At 36.2% G+C, this 17,904-nt stretch overlaps 1 protein-coding gene across 5 annotated transcripts in view; it reads right to left on the minus strand.

Moving 5' to 3' along the window:
- COL14A1 (collagen type XIV alpha 1 chain) overlaps positions 1-17,904 on the minus strand; it is a 242,075-nt gene that overhangs the window by 154,981 nt on the left and 69,190 nt on the right. For all 5 annotated transcript variants that reach the window (XM_082364190.1, XM_082364193.1, XM_082364191.1 and 2 more), the window contains exons 10-12: positions 5,440-5,591; positions 3,781-3,910; positions 2,173-2,318 (exon numbers count right to left, since the gene is read on the minus strand). In XM_082364190.1, coding sequence (XP_082220316.1) covers positions 2,173-2,318; positions 3,781-3,910; positions 5,440-5,591 — 428 coding nt within the window. The remainder of the gene's footprint in view (positions 1-2,172; positions 2,319-3,780; positions 3,911-5,439; positions 5,592-17,904) is intronic.

Consider the following 17,904-nt stretch of genomic DNA (forward strand, 5'->3'; position numbering starts at 1 on the left):
AGTGTTGCCCCATTCAGGAGGCGCTTGTCCACTTGGATTGCAAGTCCCTTCCAGGAGTCCAAAGAGATCAACCCACCTTGATGCTCAAATCGGCAATTTGCTTCTTGATTTGGGGATGATTTTTCTGACCCTGGGGGTCAGTCAAACTAGCCAACATTATCAGTGTGTGACAGGAATGGTTTTACTTTTGTTTTGCAAAGAGGGAAAAATATCTCCATAGACTGTCCCCTGTCATACAACTGTCAGTGGTATGGTCAAATTAAAATGTTTAATTTTGAAATATCTCAGTGTATATAATATAAAGGTAGAGAAAACAACGTAATATTCCCTGATGCACCCACCACCCAAATTTAATAAATATCAACATTTTGTCATATGCACATCAGATCTTATTTTAAAAAGCACTATATAGTCAAATAAAACAAACTCTTTCTCACCACCTCTACCCTAATGTTGAAGTGTATCTCACTGATACATTTTTTTACGAATATATCTATAAATAGTATATGGTTCAGTATGTTTAACAATGTGCATAAATGGACCATTCAGTGTAATATTTTTACAGTTTTTTCCCTGGCAATATTAGGTTTCAAGATTTAGCCATGTTGAAACACAGGGACATAGTTCATATTATTTAATTCCCTTATGAGATTCTTTTGTATAAATATGCCATTATTTTCCATTCTGTTGATGAACATGGCAGTTGTCTGCAATATTTTGTTCTGACCAAGTGCCTGCATTGAAAAGTCCTGGAAGGATGTTTCTCTACGATATGTACCTAAAAAATTGTATATATCTTTAACTTGCTGAAATATTTCAAATTATTCTCCAAGGCAGCTGTACCAATTGACACACCAGTTTACACGAATGTTTCTGTCTCCCCACATGCTCACTAATATGTAGTATTATCAGACTTTAAAAACTTTGCTAATCTTTTGGGTGTGAACGGGTATTCCTGTCTTTTTTATTTTTCTCTTTCCTGGTAAAGCTTAGTGTCTTTTTAGCATCATTTTAAAGTCTCCCTTCCACCAAAATAATTCAGATCGACATTAAATCCAAGTGGGCAAAAACTGTCTAAGCCTTGGTAATAAAAGAACACATGTCACCAATGTTCTGTTCTTGACACTAGAATCACCATATTATTGGCCCTAAAGATTCTTGTCAAAAGAGGCAGGTTTTAGATAACGTGAAAGGATCGAGTGCTATACTCCCTCTCATATCCACTCCACCTGCCTGGTCAACCCTCCCAACGGTCACAGACATCTCTGCTTTATTCCTGGAACACCCACACTGTAGTAATTGTTAACTATAAATTAAAAAGAAGGACTAAAATAAATGATTTGAAAGTCAAAGATTCATCATTTAAAATGGAAAAAAATGCAAAACAATCCACCTCCGTGAGATACATTTATCTACCTCGCAAATTAGTAAAACAAATTTTTCAAAGTCCGTGTACATAGGGCCATCACAGTCATTTGTGAACTGCATAGAGCAATATAAATTGTATAAAATTTCTCTAGAGTAAGGGGGTAATACCTAGTATAAGCCTTAATAATTTGCATACTCTTTGAGAAAGAAACTTCACTTCTAGGAATTTATCCTAAGGAAATAATCAGATAACCATGCAAAGTTATATGTTAAGAATGGTCCCAAAAGTATATTTATATAGCAAATTATCTCTCTTTTTTTTGGCCGAGCCCCTGTGCGGCCTGCAGGATCTTAGTTCCCCGACGGGGCCCTGGCAGTGAAAGTGCGAGTCCTAACCACTGGACTACCAGGGAACTCCCCTATATAGCAAATTATGCAAATGTCCAATAGCATGAGATTAATTAAACGTGACCTGGTACAAACCAACAGTGGAATATTATAAAGCTGTTTAAATGATTATATAAAATATTATTTAATGGTAATGGAAAGATATTCACAGTAAGCAAAAGGAAAACTACAAGGAAAACTACAAAACCATTCCCATTGGTTGTGTTTAAAATGCACTGGAAAAGACTCTTAACTAAATGTTAACAATGGCTACCTCTAGGTGGTGGGATTACAAGTGATTTTTTTCTTTTGCTAATGTGACTTTTATAAATTTTATACATTTTTGTAGTAAAAACAAACCAAACTATGTTAAAGAAGTCAAAAATTCTAGGACTCTGGTAGGCAGCATGCAGTTACCTCTTTTTCATCCCCAGCCAGGCCTTCCGTGAGAGGAGCGTAAAGGATCAGGTACCCTGACACTCCAGCCACTGGGTTCCATCTTGCCCTCAGACTGTTCTCAGTCACATCGTACAGTTCAAGGTCGGAAGGTATAGGTAAAGAAACTGCAAGAGGAGTTTTTTTTAATGGTCAGCCATTTATCAGTGTGCTTGCTTATTTCAAGGTATCTATCTATATGTTAGGATCTAAAACTAAACATATTTTTCAGGTAATTTTTGTCCTTGAATCTGTGCACATGGCCATATAAGCCCCTTTGGGGAAGGTAAACATAATGAATGTTTAAGAGCAGGAATGACACCTTTTAGCTTCTTATATCTCATTACAGTGATGGGTACATCTGTCTGGGAGCCAGTCAAGAGGAGGGAGACTCTTCTGACCATTGTCTTATGTCCATTACCAAGCATGGTATCTGACCTGCAGCAGCCATTAAAAATAGTTGTTGGGTCACTTAATAAATGACAGAATGGGGGGCTGGATGAACAAATACATGAATAAACAGACACTCATCAACACATTCAATCAGAGACAGTGAGGAGACATGACTGTCAGTAAAAATAGGGTTTGAGAAAAATAAAATAATCAAGAAATAAGATTTGCCATATTGGAGAGGTAGGGAAAAAGGGATTAAGAATAAATTGCAAGTTCCTGGCTTAAACAATGTCAATAAAAACTATGAAATGTTGTTTTCAAATATAATTCCAGGTCCTGCTTGCACTCCCAACCACAATGTCAAGTTCAGGACTTTGCTTACAGGTGCAGTTCCTTATCATACTTCTACTGGTGTGCCCGTAGTACTTCACTGCACTAATTTGTTTGTGTATCTTTGGGTTGCATTTTCTCCCTTGCTAGTCTAAAACTTTCTTAAGGGCAGGGATTATTGCTAAAAATATTTCTGCAAAGCAGGAGTATTAACACCTGCCTTACAAATTGCTTTCAGGGATAAATCCAATAATGTGTTGGACAGGAAGTGTGATTATCATAAAGCCTGGCACCTTGTCATTGGTCTATCAGAGGCAGAGTTTTTAGATCAACTTCATATACTACCTGGCATGTAACGGGAACTCAATTAATGTTTGAAATAACTAAATGAGTGGGTGATCAAGTTTCTTAAGATTATCTCTTCCCAGGATTCTCTGAACATGTGTGCGTGTATATATGTGTGTGCGATCAAGATCTTGCTCTGTTAAGGAATGACTGACTAGTATTCGTAAGTTTTAATTACAGTGATACTCATAAAGGAAACAGATGTAATGTACTTTCCCTAATATTCTACTAGGCAGGAGAGCTACAGAGCTCCTTCACTACTTCTAATGACAAATTCAAGCCCACTGCTTAGTTTTTAATAAGAATTCACTAAATATTTGTTTATTAAATGAATAAATATATTTTGCACCCTTCATCGCTAAGATTTCTCTCTCCTAAACATACCAGAGTTTTATAAGATCCCTCCCAATATATGGCACCTGCAAACTGCAAATATAGCATGGACCAGTACTACATACAGCACAACTAAGCCACCGGATCAATGTCACACAGAATCAGAAGTGGGTACAATTCAATACACACCTGTGGTTTCAGTTCCCCGAAGGCCTTCACTAGCAGTATGAGCATATATTGCAAAGACTGCTATCTGATATTCAGTTAAAGACATCAAGTTTTTCAATACCGTGGAAGATACGCTTCCATCCACCACCACCTGTTGAAAGAACAGTTTGAGGAATGAGAAAATGGAATATCTCACATGCAGACTGGAAATCCAAAAGCAAAAATATCTCTAGCAAGAACCTTTCGTTAAATATTTTCTTATTTGCACCACATTCTCTTTTCCACTGTGGCAGTCAATTCCCCTTGAATTCTCACATGAAGTGACCCACCTTTTAGGAATATGTCCAAAAGTCCCTTACTAATTCACATCTAATGGAAACTGTGTCATTCCCAAGCTAATTGTTATCCTAATCATATCCACTTAGTAACAGTTGACATGTGATATTTTTCCATGGAGCCTTAGGAAGCATTTAAAAGGTTTATTAGTAATGAAAAAGATAGAGCTATTGGAAGCACTCTGATTTTTTTTTTTAAGTCCAGATGATTTAAACCTCTAGAATCTACTCAAACACTTAAAAAAAACAAAAACCAAAAAACATAAATCCTGCCATAATGCAGAAGAAAATTGTGAAACATGCTGAGGTCAATCAGAGGTTAGAACAACAAAAGGTTAGCACTTCAAAAGAAGAGAGGGAGGGACTTCCCTGGTGGCGGGGTGGCTAAGAATCCACCTGCCAATGCAGGGGACACAGGTTTGATCCCTGGTCCAGGAAGATCCCACATGCCACGGAGCAACTAAGCCTGTATGCCAACTACTGAGCCTACGCTCTAGAGCCTGCAAGCCACAACTACCAAGCCCACACACCACAACTACTGAAGCCCGCGCACCTAGAGCCTGTGCTCGGCAACAAGAGAAGCCACCGCAATGAGAAGCCCGCGCACCGCAACGAAGAGTAGCCCCCACTCAACGCAGCTAGAGAAAGCCCGTGCGCAGCAACGAAGACCCAGCACAGCCTTAATTAATTCATTAATTAATTAATAATTAAAAACAAAAAAAGGGAGATTTCATCACATTTTAACATATTCCCTCTATCAAAGGCATGAAATGGGAACCATCTAATCATCTGGCAATAGATGTTCTCTCCTGTGATGGCCAACCCACAAGAAAGGTCAGCCACAGGTACTTTATTATGGCTTCTCTTTTGCACGAATCTCCGCAAACAACCAGGAAATCCCAAACCCTGGAGGACTATATGACCACATTATTTGGAACACACAGACTTCCTTAAGGCAGAAAGTTCAGACCACTCCCAAAGTAGAAAGAAAATATCAGTAGCAAAATGGGATTCTGGCCAGATAATTAACGACTGATTCCTTTTGCCTTAGAACTCATTAATTTTTAAAATCACAAAAAAGTAAAGTCAAAATAAGTTGTGTTAGAAATGGGCACATGACCAGTTCTGAAGGTTTCTTGATGGAGGTAAGAAGAGAAGATGTAAATACCATAACCTAGAGAAATAGAAGAACAACATAGACACATGGAAATGTATTTCAGTCAAATAATTTTAAATGCTTGTGACAGAATAATCTCCTTATATACACATTTCTGTCTTGTCTTCACTACCGTACAAGAATTGAGAGAATGAAAATAATGGTTAGAAAATACTGTCTCCTTATTACCTCTTCTGGTTTTCCACCCCTGGCAGGATAATACACGACTCTGTAATTTTCCACTTTTCCTGGGGCATGAGTCCAGTTTACCATAAAGCTCCTGGCAGTGACTTCAGAAGTAATCAGTTCTGTAGGTGGCCCAATGGTGGCAATGGCTGAGGCTAAATTTTAAAGAAACACATAAAATGAACCTCTTTCCCATAGTTATTTCTTATGAACCTAGGAAACTCCACTAGTCAGAAATGATTGTTGATTTTATGCTGCCTCTAAGATTTTCATTTCTAAATAAATTAATTCAGTAATTCATTATAGGCATACCTCAGAGATATTGTGGGTTCAGTTCCAGACCTCTGCAATAAAGCAAGTCACTCAATTTTTTTGGTTTCCCAATTCATATAAAAGTTATGTTTACCTTATACTGTAGTCTATTAAGTGTGCAACTGCATTATGTCTAAAAAATATATATACATACCTTAATTTAAAAATAATGCTTTTGAAAAAATGGCACCAATAGACTTGCTCGACACAGGGTTGCCACAAACTTTCAGTCTGTAAAAAATGCAATATCTGCAAAGCGCAATAAAGCGAAGCACAATAAAACAAGGTATGCCTGTACAACATTTTGTTTATTGAAACATTTGTCTATTAGGTACCAATCACTATGCTAGGTTCTGAGGATACAACCTTAAATAAGACATAGCCCTTGACTCTAAGGAACTTTCTTGCTATAGAATAGTAAAAAAACAGAAACAAAAATACAACATTAATTGAGTTTGTATCTAAAGGTACTCTTCTGAGCTCTTTAGAAGTATTACCTCATTTAATTCTCAATAGTTGCTATTATTGTTCCCATGTTGTAGGTGAGAAAACCAAGTCAGAATGATGTGAAATAACTTGCCCAAGTCACACTGTTAGTGAGTACCAGAGCTGAGATTGATACCCAAGCTTCTTGACACAAGAGCCTGTGTTTTTATGCAACAGAGGGTACCGCCTCTATACTGAAGACTTCAACAAATGGCCAATATTTAAAAGTAAAAAGAGAAGAAAAAGCAACTAATATATACTGAATGTCCACTTTAAGCTAAACATCATGTAAGCACTTTGTGTGTGTTATATACATGTTAAAACAATGAGTCTGTAAAAGATTTGGGACATGTAAAGTTTAAAGTCCTTGAACTTTAGGATTTATTATCTGCTAGGGGCACTTACTTATAGGGACTTTAGTAGCCATAACAATGGGGAAAAAAAACATAGTTATGGAACAATAACTATGGCCAGGTACTTTATTACACGTTTTATCAGCAACCACATGTAGAATTTTTTGTGGGTAAAAATGGGCTCTAAAGTCATCTCATCAAGCACCTCAGAGAAGTTTATTCAGGAAACCACTACTTGGCTGCCCAACCTAGTCCCAAGAGTTCTAGTCCAGGGAAAGAGGAATGATGGAAGAGAGAAGGACATGTAGACAAATAGAATCATTCCACACCCTGGGTACAGTAAAGGCAGGAAATAAAACCAAACTCTTAAAGCAAGATCTGGATATTACCTTCTTCTCAGATCACATCCCTATTAACCAGGTGTAACCTGTAGACCAATGATATCATGAGGAACAAGGGTTAAAAATTCCATGATGGCTGAGCATCCAGGAAGATAGAGCAGATGCGCTTTTCCCTACTCATCCCCTCAAGTACAACCAAAATTTCTGGAAATTATGTATACGACAAGCATACGAAAAGTAAAGAGAAGAAGGTAGATGGGAAAGGGACTGTTGGACCCAGGGAATGGTACAGTGGTGAGTTCCCTGAGTTTCCTTTTGCCTCATGTATCCTAGATGTAGAGCTAAAGAATCCAGCCACCTAGAAACACAAACAAATACAGACAAAAACAATCCAATGAAGCCTGCTCTCTCCAGCCAAAGGACCAGGAAAGGAGCAGCCTGCCAAGACAGAAAACTTTTAGGCAATAACTGCTCTAGTTTAGACAAAAACCACAGAAAAAAAATCCCAACTGTGGCCCCATCCCCACTCATACCAGCAAAGGTCAAGTGGGGAGCCAAGACGTCTACCTTTCCTGACTGTAACGGAGTGCCCCAACATTTACCCTCATCCTATCATGCAACCCGGGTGGTAGGAGAAAATACCAAATAGGGAAAAGAGACAATCATCCCTGACAAGTAGTAACAAATCCTTCCACCTCACTTCCATCTGTGATATATGGGGAAACCACATGAAGAGCTGGGACTTCCATCCCCACCTGGTAGTACTGAGGCACCACTCCCCTTTCCCTCTGGGATGGTATCACAGTAGATCTAGTGCTAAGTCAGTACTTGAAGAAATAAGGCCTGAAAAATTCTCAAATTTGACAAAAGGTGCAAACTATAGATTCAAGAAAATGAGTGTACCCCAAATAGATAGGCCAAAAGAAACTCACCCCAAAATATACTGTAGTCAGACTTCCTAAAACTAAACTCAAAGAAGAAAACGTAAAAGGAATGGGGAAGAAATGACACCTTATTTTTAGGGAGAAATTTTTTAATGACAGCAGATTTCTCATCAGAAACCATGGAGCCCAGAAGAAAGTGGCATAACATTTTTCAAATATTCAAAGAAAAAAGCTGTCAACCAAAACTCTATCTAGCAAAAAATATCTTTTAGGAATGATGGGAAAATCAAATCATTCTCAGATAAAGTAAAATTAAATAAGAATTTTTCACCAATGGACCTATCCCAAAAGAAGGACTAAAGGAGGTTCTTTAAACAGAATAACAAAAAGAAGGGTTTCTGGGACTACAGAAAGGAAGAAAGAATGACAGAAAGCATTAAAATATGGGTAAATATAATACAGTTTACTTCTCCTCTCAAGTTTCCTAAATTATGTTTTATGGTTGAAGAATTATAACAATTTCTGATGTGGTTCAACATTTTTAGAGAGGAAATATTTAAGACAATTGTATTACACACAGATATGGTGAAGGGACTTGAGGGAGGTAAGGTTTCATCACTTCACTCAAACTGGTAAAATATCAAGATCAGCAGACTGGGATAAGTCATGTATATATAATATAATAACTACAGCAACAACTAAAAGATATACAAAGAGATTCCATCAAAAACATTATAAATAAATCAAAATGTAGTTCTAAAAATGTTTAAGTAACCCACGGGAAAAAAAGATAAAGAAAACTGAGATGTGAAAACCAGAGACAACAAACTGAAAAAATAAATAAATAAAAATTAAAAAGCAGGTTTAACCTCAAACATATCAATAATTACATTAAATAAAAATGGCCTAAGCATACCAATTAAAAGGAAGCAATTATCAGAGTGGATTTAAAAACGTGATCAACTATATGCTGTCTACATGAAATCCACTTCAAATATGATATAGGAAGGTTGAAAGTAAATAGATTTTAAAAATTATATTATGTAAACATTAATCAAAAGGGAGTAGAAATGGCTGTATTAATATAAGATAAAGTAGACTTCAGAACAAAGAAAATTACCTGAGACAGAGAAAGACATTACATAATGATAAATGGTTAATCAACCCAGAAATCCTAGCATTCTAAATGTATATGCACCAAAAAAAGAGCTGCAAAACATATAAAGTAAAAGCTGATAGAACTGAAAGAAAAAACAGACAAATCCACAATTTTAGATGGATATTTAACATCTCTCTCTCTCAACTATTGATAAGACAATGAAACAAAACAATCAGCAAGGATATAAAACTCAACAAGGCCATCAACAAACAGGATCTAGTCAAAGCTTATAGAACATTGCATATGACAACAGCAGAATACACATCCATTTCAAGCACCTACAGAACATATACCAAGATAAACCATATCCTGGGCCAAAAAACAAACCTCAGCAAATTTAAAACAATTGAAATCATACAGAGTGTGTTCTCTGATGACAATGAAATAAAATTAGAAACCAATAACAGAAAGATAACAGAAAAAAGCCCAAGCACTTGGAAACTATAAATAACACACTTCTAAATAATCAATGGGTCAGAGAGGACATGTCAAGACCAAAAAATATTTTAAACTGAATTAAATGAAAATACAACATATCAAAATTTAGGGGCATTGCTAAAGCAGTGCTGAGAAGGAAATTTAAAGCATTAAATAATTACACTATAAAAGAGAAAACATCTCAAATCAATAATCTAAGAGTCCATCTAAAGAATCTAGAAAAGTGAAAGCAAAATAAACCCAAAACAAGCAAAGTGAAGAAAATGAAAGTAAGAGCAGAAATTAATGAAATAAAAAACAGAAGAAAAATAAAGAAGTTCTATGAAACCAAGAGCCAGTTCTTTAAAAAAAATGCAAACGTCTAGCAAGCCTGAGAGAAAAATAAAAAAAGAGAAGATAAAAATTACCAATATCTTGGAGGAAACAGGAGCTATCACTATAGACCCTGCAGACATCAAAAGAATAAGGGAACACTATAAACCACTCTACACACATGAATTCTACAAGTTCTATGAAATGGACCAATCCCTTGAAAAGCAGAAGCTTTCCCTTTAATATGGGGAATAAGGCAACAATATTCATTCTCATCACATTTAACACAATACTAGAAGTTTTAGCCAGTGAAATAAGGCAACAAAAGGAAATAAAAACCACACAAATCAAAAGGAAAGAAATAAAACTATCACTATTTGCAAATAATATGACTTTCTACATAGAAAATCTCCAAAAATCTAGAGAAAAACTCCTAGAAATAATTAATAATTTCAAATAATAGGGTCATCGGCCACAAGGTAAACATACAAAAATATAATTATATCTGTATATACTAGCAATGAAAATGTGAACACCAAAATTAAAAATACAACTAAAATTTCTCAAAATAAAATTAAATACTAAATGTAAGTAGAACAAAACCTATATAGAACTTGCATCCTGAAAATTAAAAAATGCTGATGGAGAACTCAAAGAATATCTAAACAAATGGAGGGATGTGCCATGTCCATGGATTAGAAGAATCAACAGATTAAAGATGTCAATTATTCCTAAGTTGATATTTGATCATTGAAAATTGATTTAATGCAATTCCTAACAAAATTCCAATAAGACTTTTTGTAGAATAAAAACTATTCTAATATTTATATTAGATTATTATATAAATTAAATATAGAATATTATATAAATGTTATTCTAACACTTACATGGACTATAAGGAAGTATAATAGCAAAAACAATTTTGAAAAAGAATAATCAAACAGGAGAACACAGTCTATCCCATCTTAAGACTTACTATATAGCTACAGTAAATCAAGACTGTATGACATTGGAAGGGGGTTAGACACATAGATCAAATGGAACAGAAAAGAGAACCAAGATATAAACACACACAAATGTCTCCAACAGATACTCAACAAAGTTGCAAGGTAATTTCAATGGCAGAAATACAGCCTTTTAAGCAAGTAGTGCTGGAACCTTAAACTAAACTTCAAATCCTTTACAAAAAATTAACTCACATCATAGATTTAAATGTAAAATATAAAACTTCTGGGAAAAAAATAAAAAGGAAAATATTTGGGAATCTAAGACCAGGTAAAGAGTTCTTAGACTTGACACGAAAAAGCACTAATCATAAAATGGAAAACAGATAAACTGGACTTCATCAAACTTTAAAACTTTTGTTCTGCAAAAGACCTTGTTAAAAAGATAAAAAGATAAGCTATAGATTGAGAGAAAATATTAACAAACCACATGTCCAACAAAGGATTATTACCTAGGATATAAAGAATTCTCAAAGCTCAACAGTTAAAAACTAACACAAAAAACAACCCCCAAAAAAGTCCAGTTAGAAAATGGGCGGGGAGGGGGGCACCTTCAAGATGGTAGAGGAGTAAGACGTGGAGATCATCTTCCTCCCCACAAATACATCAAAACTACATCTACACATGGAACAACTCCTACAGAACACCTACTGAACGCTGGCAGAAGACCTCAGATTTCCCAAAAGGTATCAGATGCCCTCAGGTGACCTACACACAGAGGCGGGGCCAAATCCAAAGCTCAACCCCAGGAGCTGTGCAAACAAAGAAGAGAAAGGGAAATTTCCCCCAGCAGCCTCAGGAGCAGTGGATAAAATCTCCACAGTCAACTTGATGTACCATGTATCTGTGGAATACCTGAATAGACAATGAATCATCCGAAAATTGAGGTGGTGGACTTTCGGAGCAACTGTAGACTTGGGGTTTGCTTTCTGCATCTAATTTGTTTCTGGTTTCATGTTTACCTTAGTTTAGTATTTACAGCTTATTATCAACAGCAGATTTGTTTAATGATTCGGTTGCTCTCTTCCTTTTTTATTTTGTTACATATATATATTTTTTATTTCCCTTTTTCTCCTTTTGTGAGTGTGTATGTATATGCTTCTTTCTGTGATTTTCTCTGTATACCTTTGCTTTTGCCATTTGTCCCAGGGTTCTGACTGTCCTTTTTTCTTTTTTTTTCAGTATAGTCTTTAGCACTTGTTATCATCGGTGGATTTGTTTTTTGGTTCATTTGATCTCTTAATTCTTCCTCTCTTTTTTTTATTATTTTTTATTTTTTTATTTTTAATAAAGTTTTTCTGTTTTATTAACCTTATTTTATTTTATTTATTTATTTTTTCTTTCTTTCTATCTTTCTTTTTCTCCCTTTTCCTCTGAGCCGTGTGGCTGACAGGGTCTTGGCGCTCTGGCCGGATGTCAGGCCTGAGCCTCTGAGGTGGGAGGGCTAAGTTCAGGACATTGGTCCAGCAGAGACCTCCCACCCCCCTGTAATATCAAACGGCGAAAGCTCTCCCAGAGATCTCCATCTCAACACTAAGACCTAGCTCCATTCAACGACCAACAAGCTACAGTTCTGGACACCCTATGCCAAACAACTAGCAAGACAGGAACACAATCCCACCCATTAGCAGAGAGGCTGCCTAAAATAATAATAAGTTCACAGACACCTCAAAACACACAACCGGAAGAGGTCCTGCCCATCAGAAAGACAAGGTCCAGCCTCATCCACCAGAACACAGGGACCAGTCCCCTCCGCCAGGAAGCCTACACAACCCACTGAACCAACCGTACCAAGGGGAGCAGACACCAAAAACAACAGGAACTACAAACCTGCCACTTGCACAATGGAGACCCCCAAAACAGTAAGTTAAGCAAAATGAGAAGACAGAGAAATACACAGCAGATGAAGGAGCAAGGCAAAAACCCACCAGACCAATCAAATGAAGAGGTAATAGGCAGTGTACCTGAAAAAGAATTCTGAGTAATGATAGTAAAGATGATCCAAAATCTTGAAAATAGAATGGAGAAAATACAAGAAACGTTTAACAAGGACCTAGAAGAACTAAAGAGCAAACAGACAGTGATGAACAACACAATAAATGAAACTAAAATTTTTCTAGCAGGAATCAATAGCAGAATAACTGAGGCAGAAGAAGGGATAAGTGACCTGGAGGATAAAAGAGTGGAAATAACTACCACAGAGCAGAATAAAGAAGAAAGAATGAAAAGAATTGAGAACAATGTCAGAGACTTCTGGGAAAATATGAAATGCACCAACATTCGAATTATAGGGGTCCCAGAAGAAGACGAGAAAAAAAAAAGGGACTGAGAAAATATTTGAAGAGATTATAGTTGAAAACTTCCCTAACATGGGAAACAGTCAATAAATCCTAGGAGAAACACGACAAGACACATATTAATCAAACTATCCAAATTTAAATACACAGAATAAATCTTAAAAGCAGCAACGGAAAAGCAACAATTAACATACAAGGGAATCCCCATAAGGTTAACAGCTGATCGTTCATCAGAAACTCTGCAAGCCAGAAGGGAGTGGCAGGACATATTTAAAGTGATGAAAGGGAAAATGCTACAACCAAGATTACACTACCCAGCAAGGATTTCTTTCAGATTAGACGGAGAAATTAAAACCTTTACACACAAGCAAAAGCTAAGAGAATTCAGCACCACCAAACCAGCTTTAAAACAAATGCTAAAGAAACTTCTCTAGGCAGGAAAAACAAGAGAAGGAAAAGACCTATGATAACAAACCCAAAAAATTAAGAAAATGGTAATAGAGACATACATATCGATAACTACCTTAAATGTAAATGGATTAAATGCTCCAACCAAAAGACATAGACTGGTTGAATGGATACAAAAACAAGACCTATATATATGCTGTCTACAAGAGACCCACTTCCGACCTAGCAACACATACAGACTGAAAGTGAGGGGATGGAACAAGATATTCCATGCAAATGGCAATCAAAAGAAAGCTGGAGTAGCAATTCTCATATCAGACAAAATAGACTTTAAAATAAAGACTATTACAAGAGACAAAGAAGGACACTAAATAATGATCAAGGAATCAATCCAAGAAGAAGATACAACAACTGTAAATATTTATGCACCCAACATAGGAGCAACTCAATACATAAGGCAAATGCTAACAGCCATAAAAGGGGAGACTAACAGAACACAACCATAGCAGGGGACATTAACACCCCACTTTCACCAATGGACTGATCATCCAAATTGAAAATAAATAAGGAAACACAAGCTTTAAATGATACATTAAACAAGATGGACTTAATTGATATTTATAGGTCATCCCACTCAAAAACAACAGAATACAATTTCTTTTCAATTACTCATGGAACATTCTCCAGGATAGACCATATCTCGGGCCACAAATCAAGCCTTGGTAAATTTAAGAAAATCGAAATCATATCAAGTATCTTTTCCGACCACAATGTTATGAGATTAGATATCAATTAAAGGGAAAAAATCTGAAAAAAATACAAACACATGTAGGCTAAACAATACACTACTAAATAACCAAGAGACCACTGAAGAAATCAAAGAATAAATAAAAAAAATACCTAGAAATAAATGATAATGAAAATACGACTACCCAAAACCTACAGGATGCAGCAAAAGCGGTTCTAAGAGGGAAGTTTACAGCAATACAATCCTACCTCAAGAAACAAGAAACATCTCAAATAAACAACCTAACCTTATACCTAAAGCAATTATAGAAAGAAGAACAAAAACCCCCAAAGTCAGAAGAAGGAAAGAAATCATAAAGATCAGATCAGAAAGGAAAAAAAAATGAAGGAAACGATAGCAAAGATCAATAAAACTAAAAGCTGGTTCTTTGAGAAGATAAACAAAACTGATAAACCGTTAGCCAGATTCATCAAGAAAAAAGGGAGAAGACTCAAATCAATAGAATTAGAAATGAAAAAGGAGAAGTAACAATGACACTGCAGAAATACAAAGGATCATGAGAGATTACTACAAGCAACTACATGCCAATAATATGGACAACCTGGAAGAAATGGACAAATTCTTAGAAAAGCACAACCTTCCAAGACTGAACCAGGAAGAAATAGCAAATATAAACAGACCAATCACAAGCACTGAAATTGAGACTGTGGTTAAAAATCTTCCAACAAACAAAAGCCCAGGACCAGATGGCTTCACAGGCCAATTCTATCAAACATTTAGAGAAGAGCTAACACCTATCCTTCTCAAATTCTTCCAAAATATAGCAGAGGGAGGAACACTCCCAAACTCATTCTACAAGGCCACCATCACCCTGATACCAAAAGCAGACAAAGATGCCACAAAAAAAAGAAAACTACAGGCCAATATCACTGATGAACATGGATGCAAAAATCCTCAACAAAATACTAGCAAACAGAACCCAACAGCACATTAAAAGGATCACACACCATGATTAAGTGGGGTTTACCCCAGGAATGCGAGGATTCTTCAAAATAAGCAAATTAATCAATGTGATATTGAAGGATAAAAACCATGTGATCATCTCAATAGATGCAGAAAAAGCTTTCGACAAAATTCAACACCCATTTATGATAAAAACCCTCCAGAAAGTAGGCATAGAGGGAACTTACCTCAACATAATAAAGGCTATATATGACAAACCCACAGCCAACATCATTCTCAATGGTGAAAAACTGAAACCAATTACACTAAGATCACGAGCAAGACAAGGTTGCCCACTCTCACTACTATTATTCAACATACTCTTGGAAGTTTTAACCAAAGCAATCAGAGAAGAAAAAGAAATGAAAGAAATCCAAACCGAAAAAGAAGAAGTAAAACTGTTACTGTTTGCAGATGACATGATACTATACATAGAGAATCCTAAAGATGCACCAGAAAACTACTAGAGCTAATCAATGAATCTGGTAAAGTAGCAGGATACAAAATTAATGCACAGAAATCTCTTGCATGCCTATACACTAATGATGAAAAATCTGAAAGAGAAATTAAGGAAACACTCCCATTTACAACTGCAACAAAAAGAATAAAATATCGAGGAATAAACCTACCTAAGGAGACAAAAGACCTGTATGCATAAAACTATAAGACACTGATTAAAGAAATTAAAGACAATACAAACACATGGAGAGATATATCATGTTCTTGGATTGGAAGAATCAACATTGTGAAAATGACTATACTACCCAAAGCAATCTACAGATTCCATGCAATCCCTACCAAACCACCAATGGCATTTTTCACAGAACTAGAACAATAAATTTCACAATTTGTATGGAAACACAAAAGACCCCGAATATCCAAAACAATCTTGAGAAAGAAAAACAGAGCTGGAGGAATCAGGCTCCCTGACTTCGGACTATACTACAAAGCTACAGTAATCAAGACAGTACGGTACTGCCAGAAAAAAACAGAAATATAGATCAATGGAACAGGATAGAAAGCCCAGAGATAAACAGACGTGCATGTGGTCACCTTATCTTTGATAAAGGAGGCAAGAATATACAATGGAGAAAAGGCAGCCTCTTCAATAAGTGGTGCTGGGAAAACTGGACAGCTAAATTAATTTCTAAACAGTGAAATTAGAACACTCCCTAACACCATACACAAAAATAAACTCAAAATGTATTAAAGACCTAAATGTAAGGCCAGACACTATAATACTCTTAGAGGAAAACATAGGCAGAACACTCTATGACATAAATCACAGCAAGATCCTTTTTGACCCACCTCCTAGAGTAATGGAAATAAAAACAAAAATAAACAAATGGGACCTGATTTAACTTAAAAGCTTTTGCACAGCAAAGGAAACCATAAACAAGACGAAAAGACAACCTTCAGAATGGGAGAAAATATTTGCAAACGAAGCAAGTGACAAAGGATTAATCTCCAAAATATACAAGCAGCTCATGCAGCTCAATATCAAAAAAACAAACAACCCAATCCAAAAATGGGCAGAAGACCTAAATAGACATTACTCCAAAGAAGATATACAGACTGCCAAGAAACACATTAAAGGATCCTCAACATCACTAATCATTAGAGAAATGTAAATCAAAACCACAAGCGGTATTACCTCACACCAGTCAGAATGGCCATCTTCAAAAAATCTACAAACAATAAATGCTGGAGATGGTGTGGAGAAAAGGGAACCCTCTTGCACTGTTGGTGGGAATGTAAATTGATACAGCCACTATGGAGAACAGTATGGAGGTTCCTCAAAAAACTAAAACTAGAACTACCATACGACCCAGCAATCCCACTACTGGGCATATACCCTGAGAAAACCATAATTCAAAAAGGGTCATGTACCACAATGTTCATTGAAGCACTATTTACAATAGCCAGGACGTGGAAGCAATCTAAGTGTCCATCAACAGATGAATGGATAAAGAAGATGTGGCGCATACATACAATGGAGTATTACTCGGCCATAAAAAGTAGTGAAATTGAGGTATTTGTAGTGAGGTGGATGGACCTAGAGTCTGTCATACAGAGTGAAGTAAGTCAGAAAGAGCAAAAGAAATACCGTATGCTAACACACATATATGGAATCTAAAAAAAACCCAAAAAGGTTCTGAAGAACCTAGGGGTAGGACAGGAATAAAGATGCTGACGTAGAGAATGGACTTGAGGACATGGGGAGGCAGAAAGGTAAGCTGGGACGAAGTGAGAGAGTGGCATGGACTTATATACACTACCAAATGTAAAATACATAGCTAGTGGGAAGCAGCCACATAGCACAGGGAGATCAGCTCAGGGCTTTGTGACCACCTAGAGGGGTGGGATAGGGAGGGTGGGAGGGAGATGCAAGAGGGAGGAGATATGGGGATATATGTATATGTATAGCTGATTCACTTTGTTATAAAGCAGAAACTAACACACCATGGTAAAGCCGTTATACCCCAATAAAGATGTTAAAAAAATAATAAAATAAAAATTAAAAAAAAAGAAAATGGGCAAAAGATATGAACAGATGTTTCATCAAAGAGGATATACAAATGCAAATAAGCATGTGAAAAGGTGCTCAACTTCATTAGCTATCAGGAAAATGAAAATTAATACCACAATGAGATAGCACTCCACACCTATCAGAATGACCAAAATAAAATATAGTAACAACAAATGTTAGTGACAATGCATAGA

Source organism: Balaenoptera borealis (assembly GCF_965194805.1).
Source record: "Balaenoptera borealis genome assembly, chromosome: 17".
Taxonomy (NCBI): Eukaryota; Metazoa; Chordata; class Mammalia; order Artiodactyla; family Balaenopteridae; genus Balaenoptera; species Balaenoptera borealis.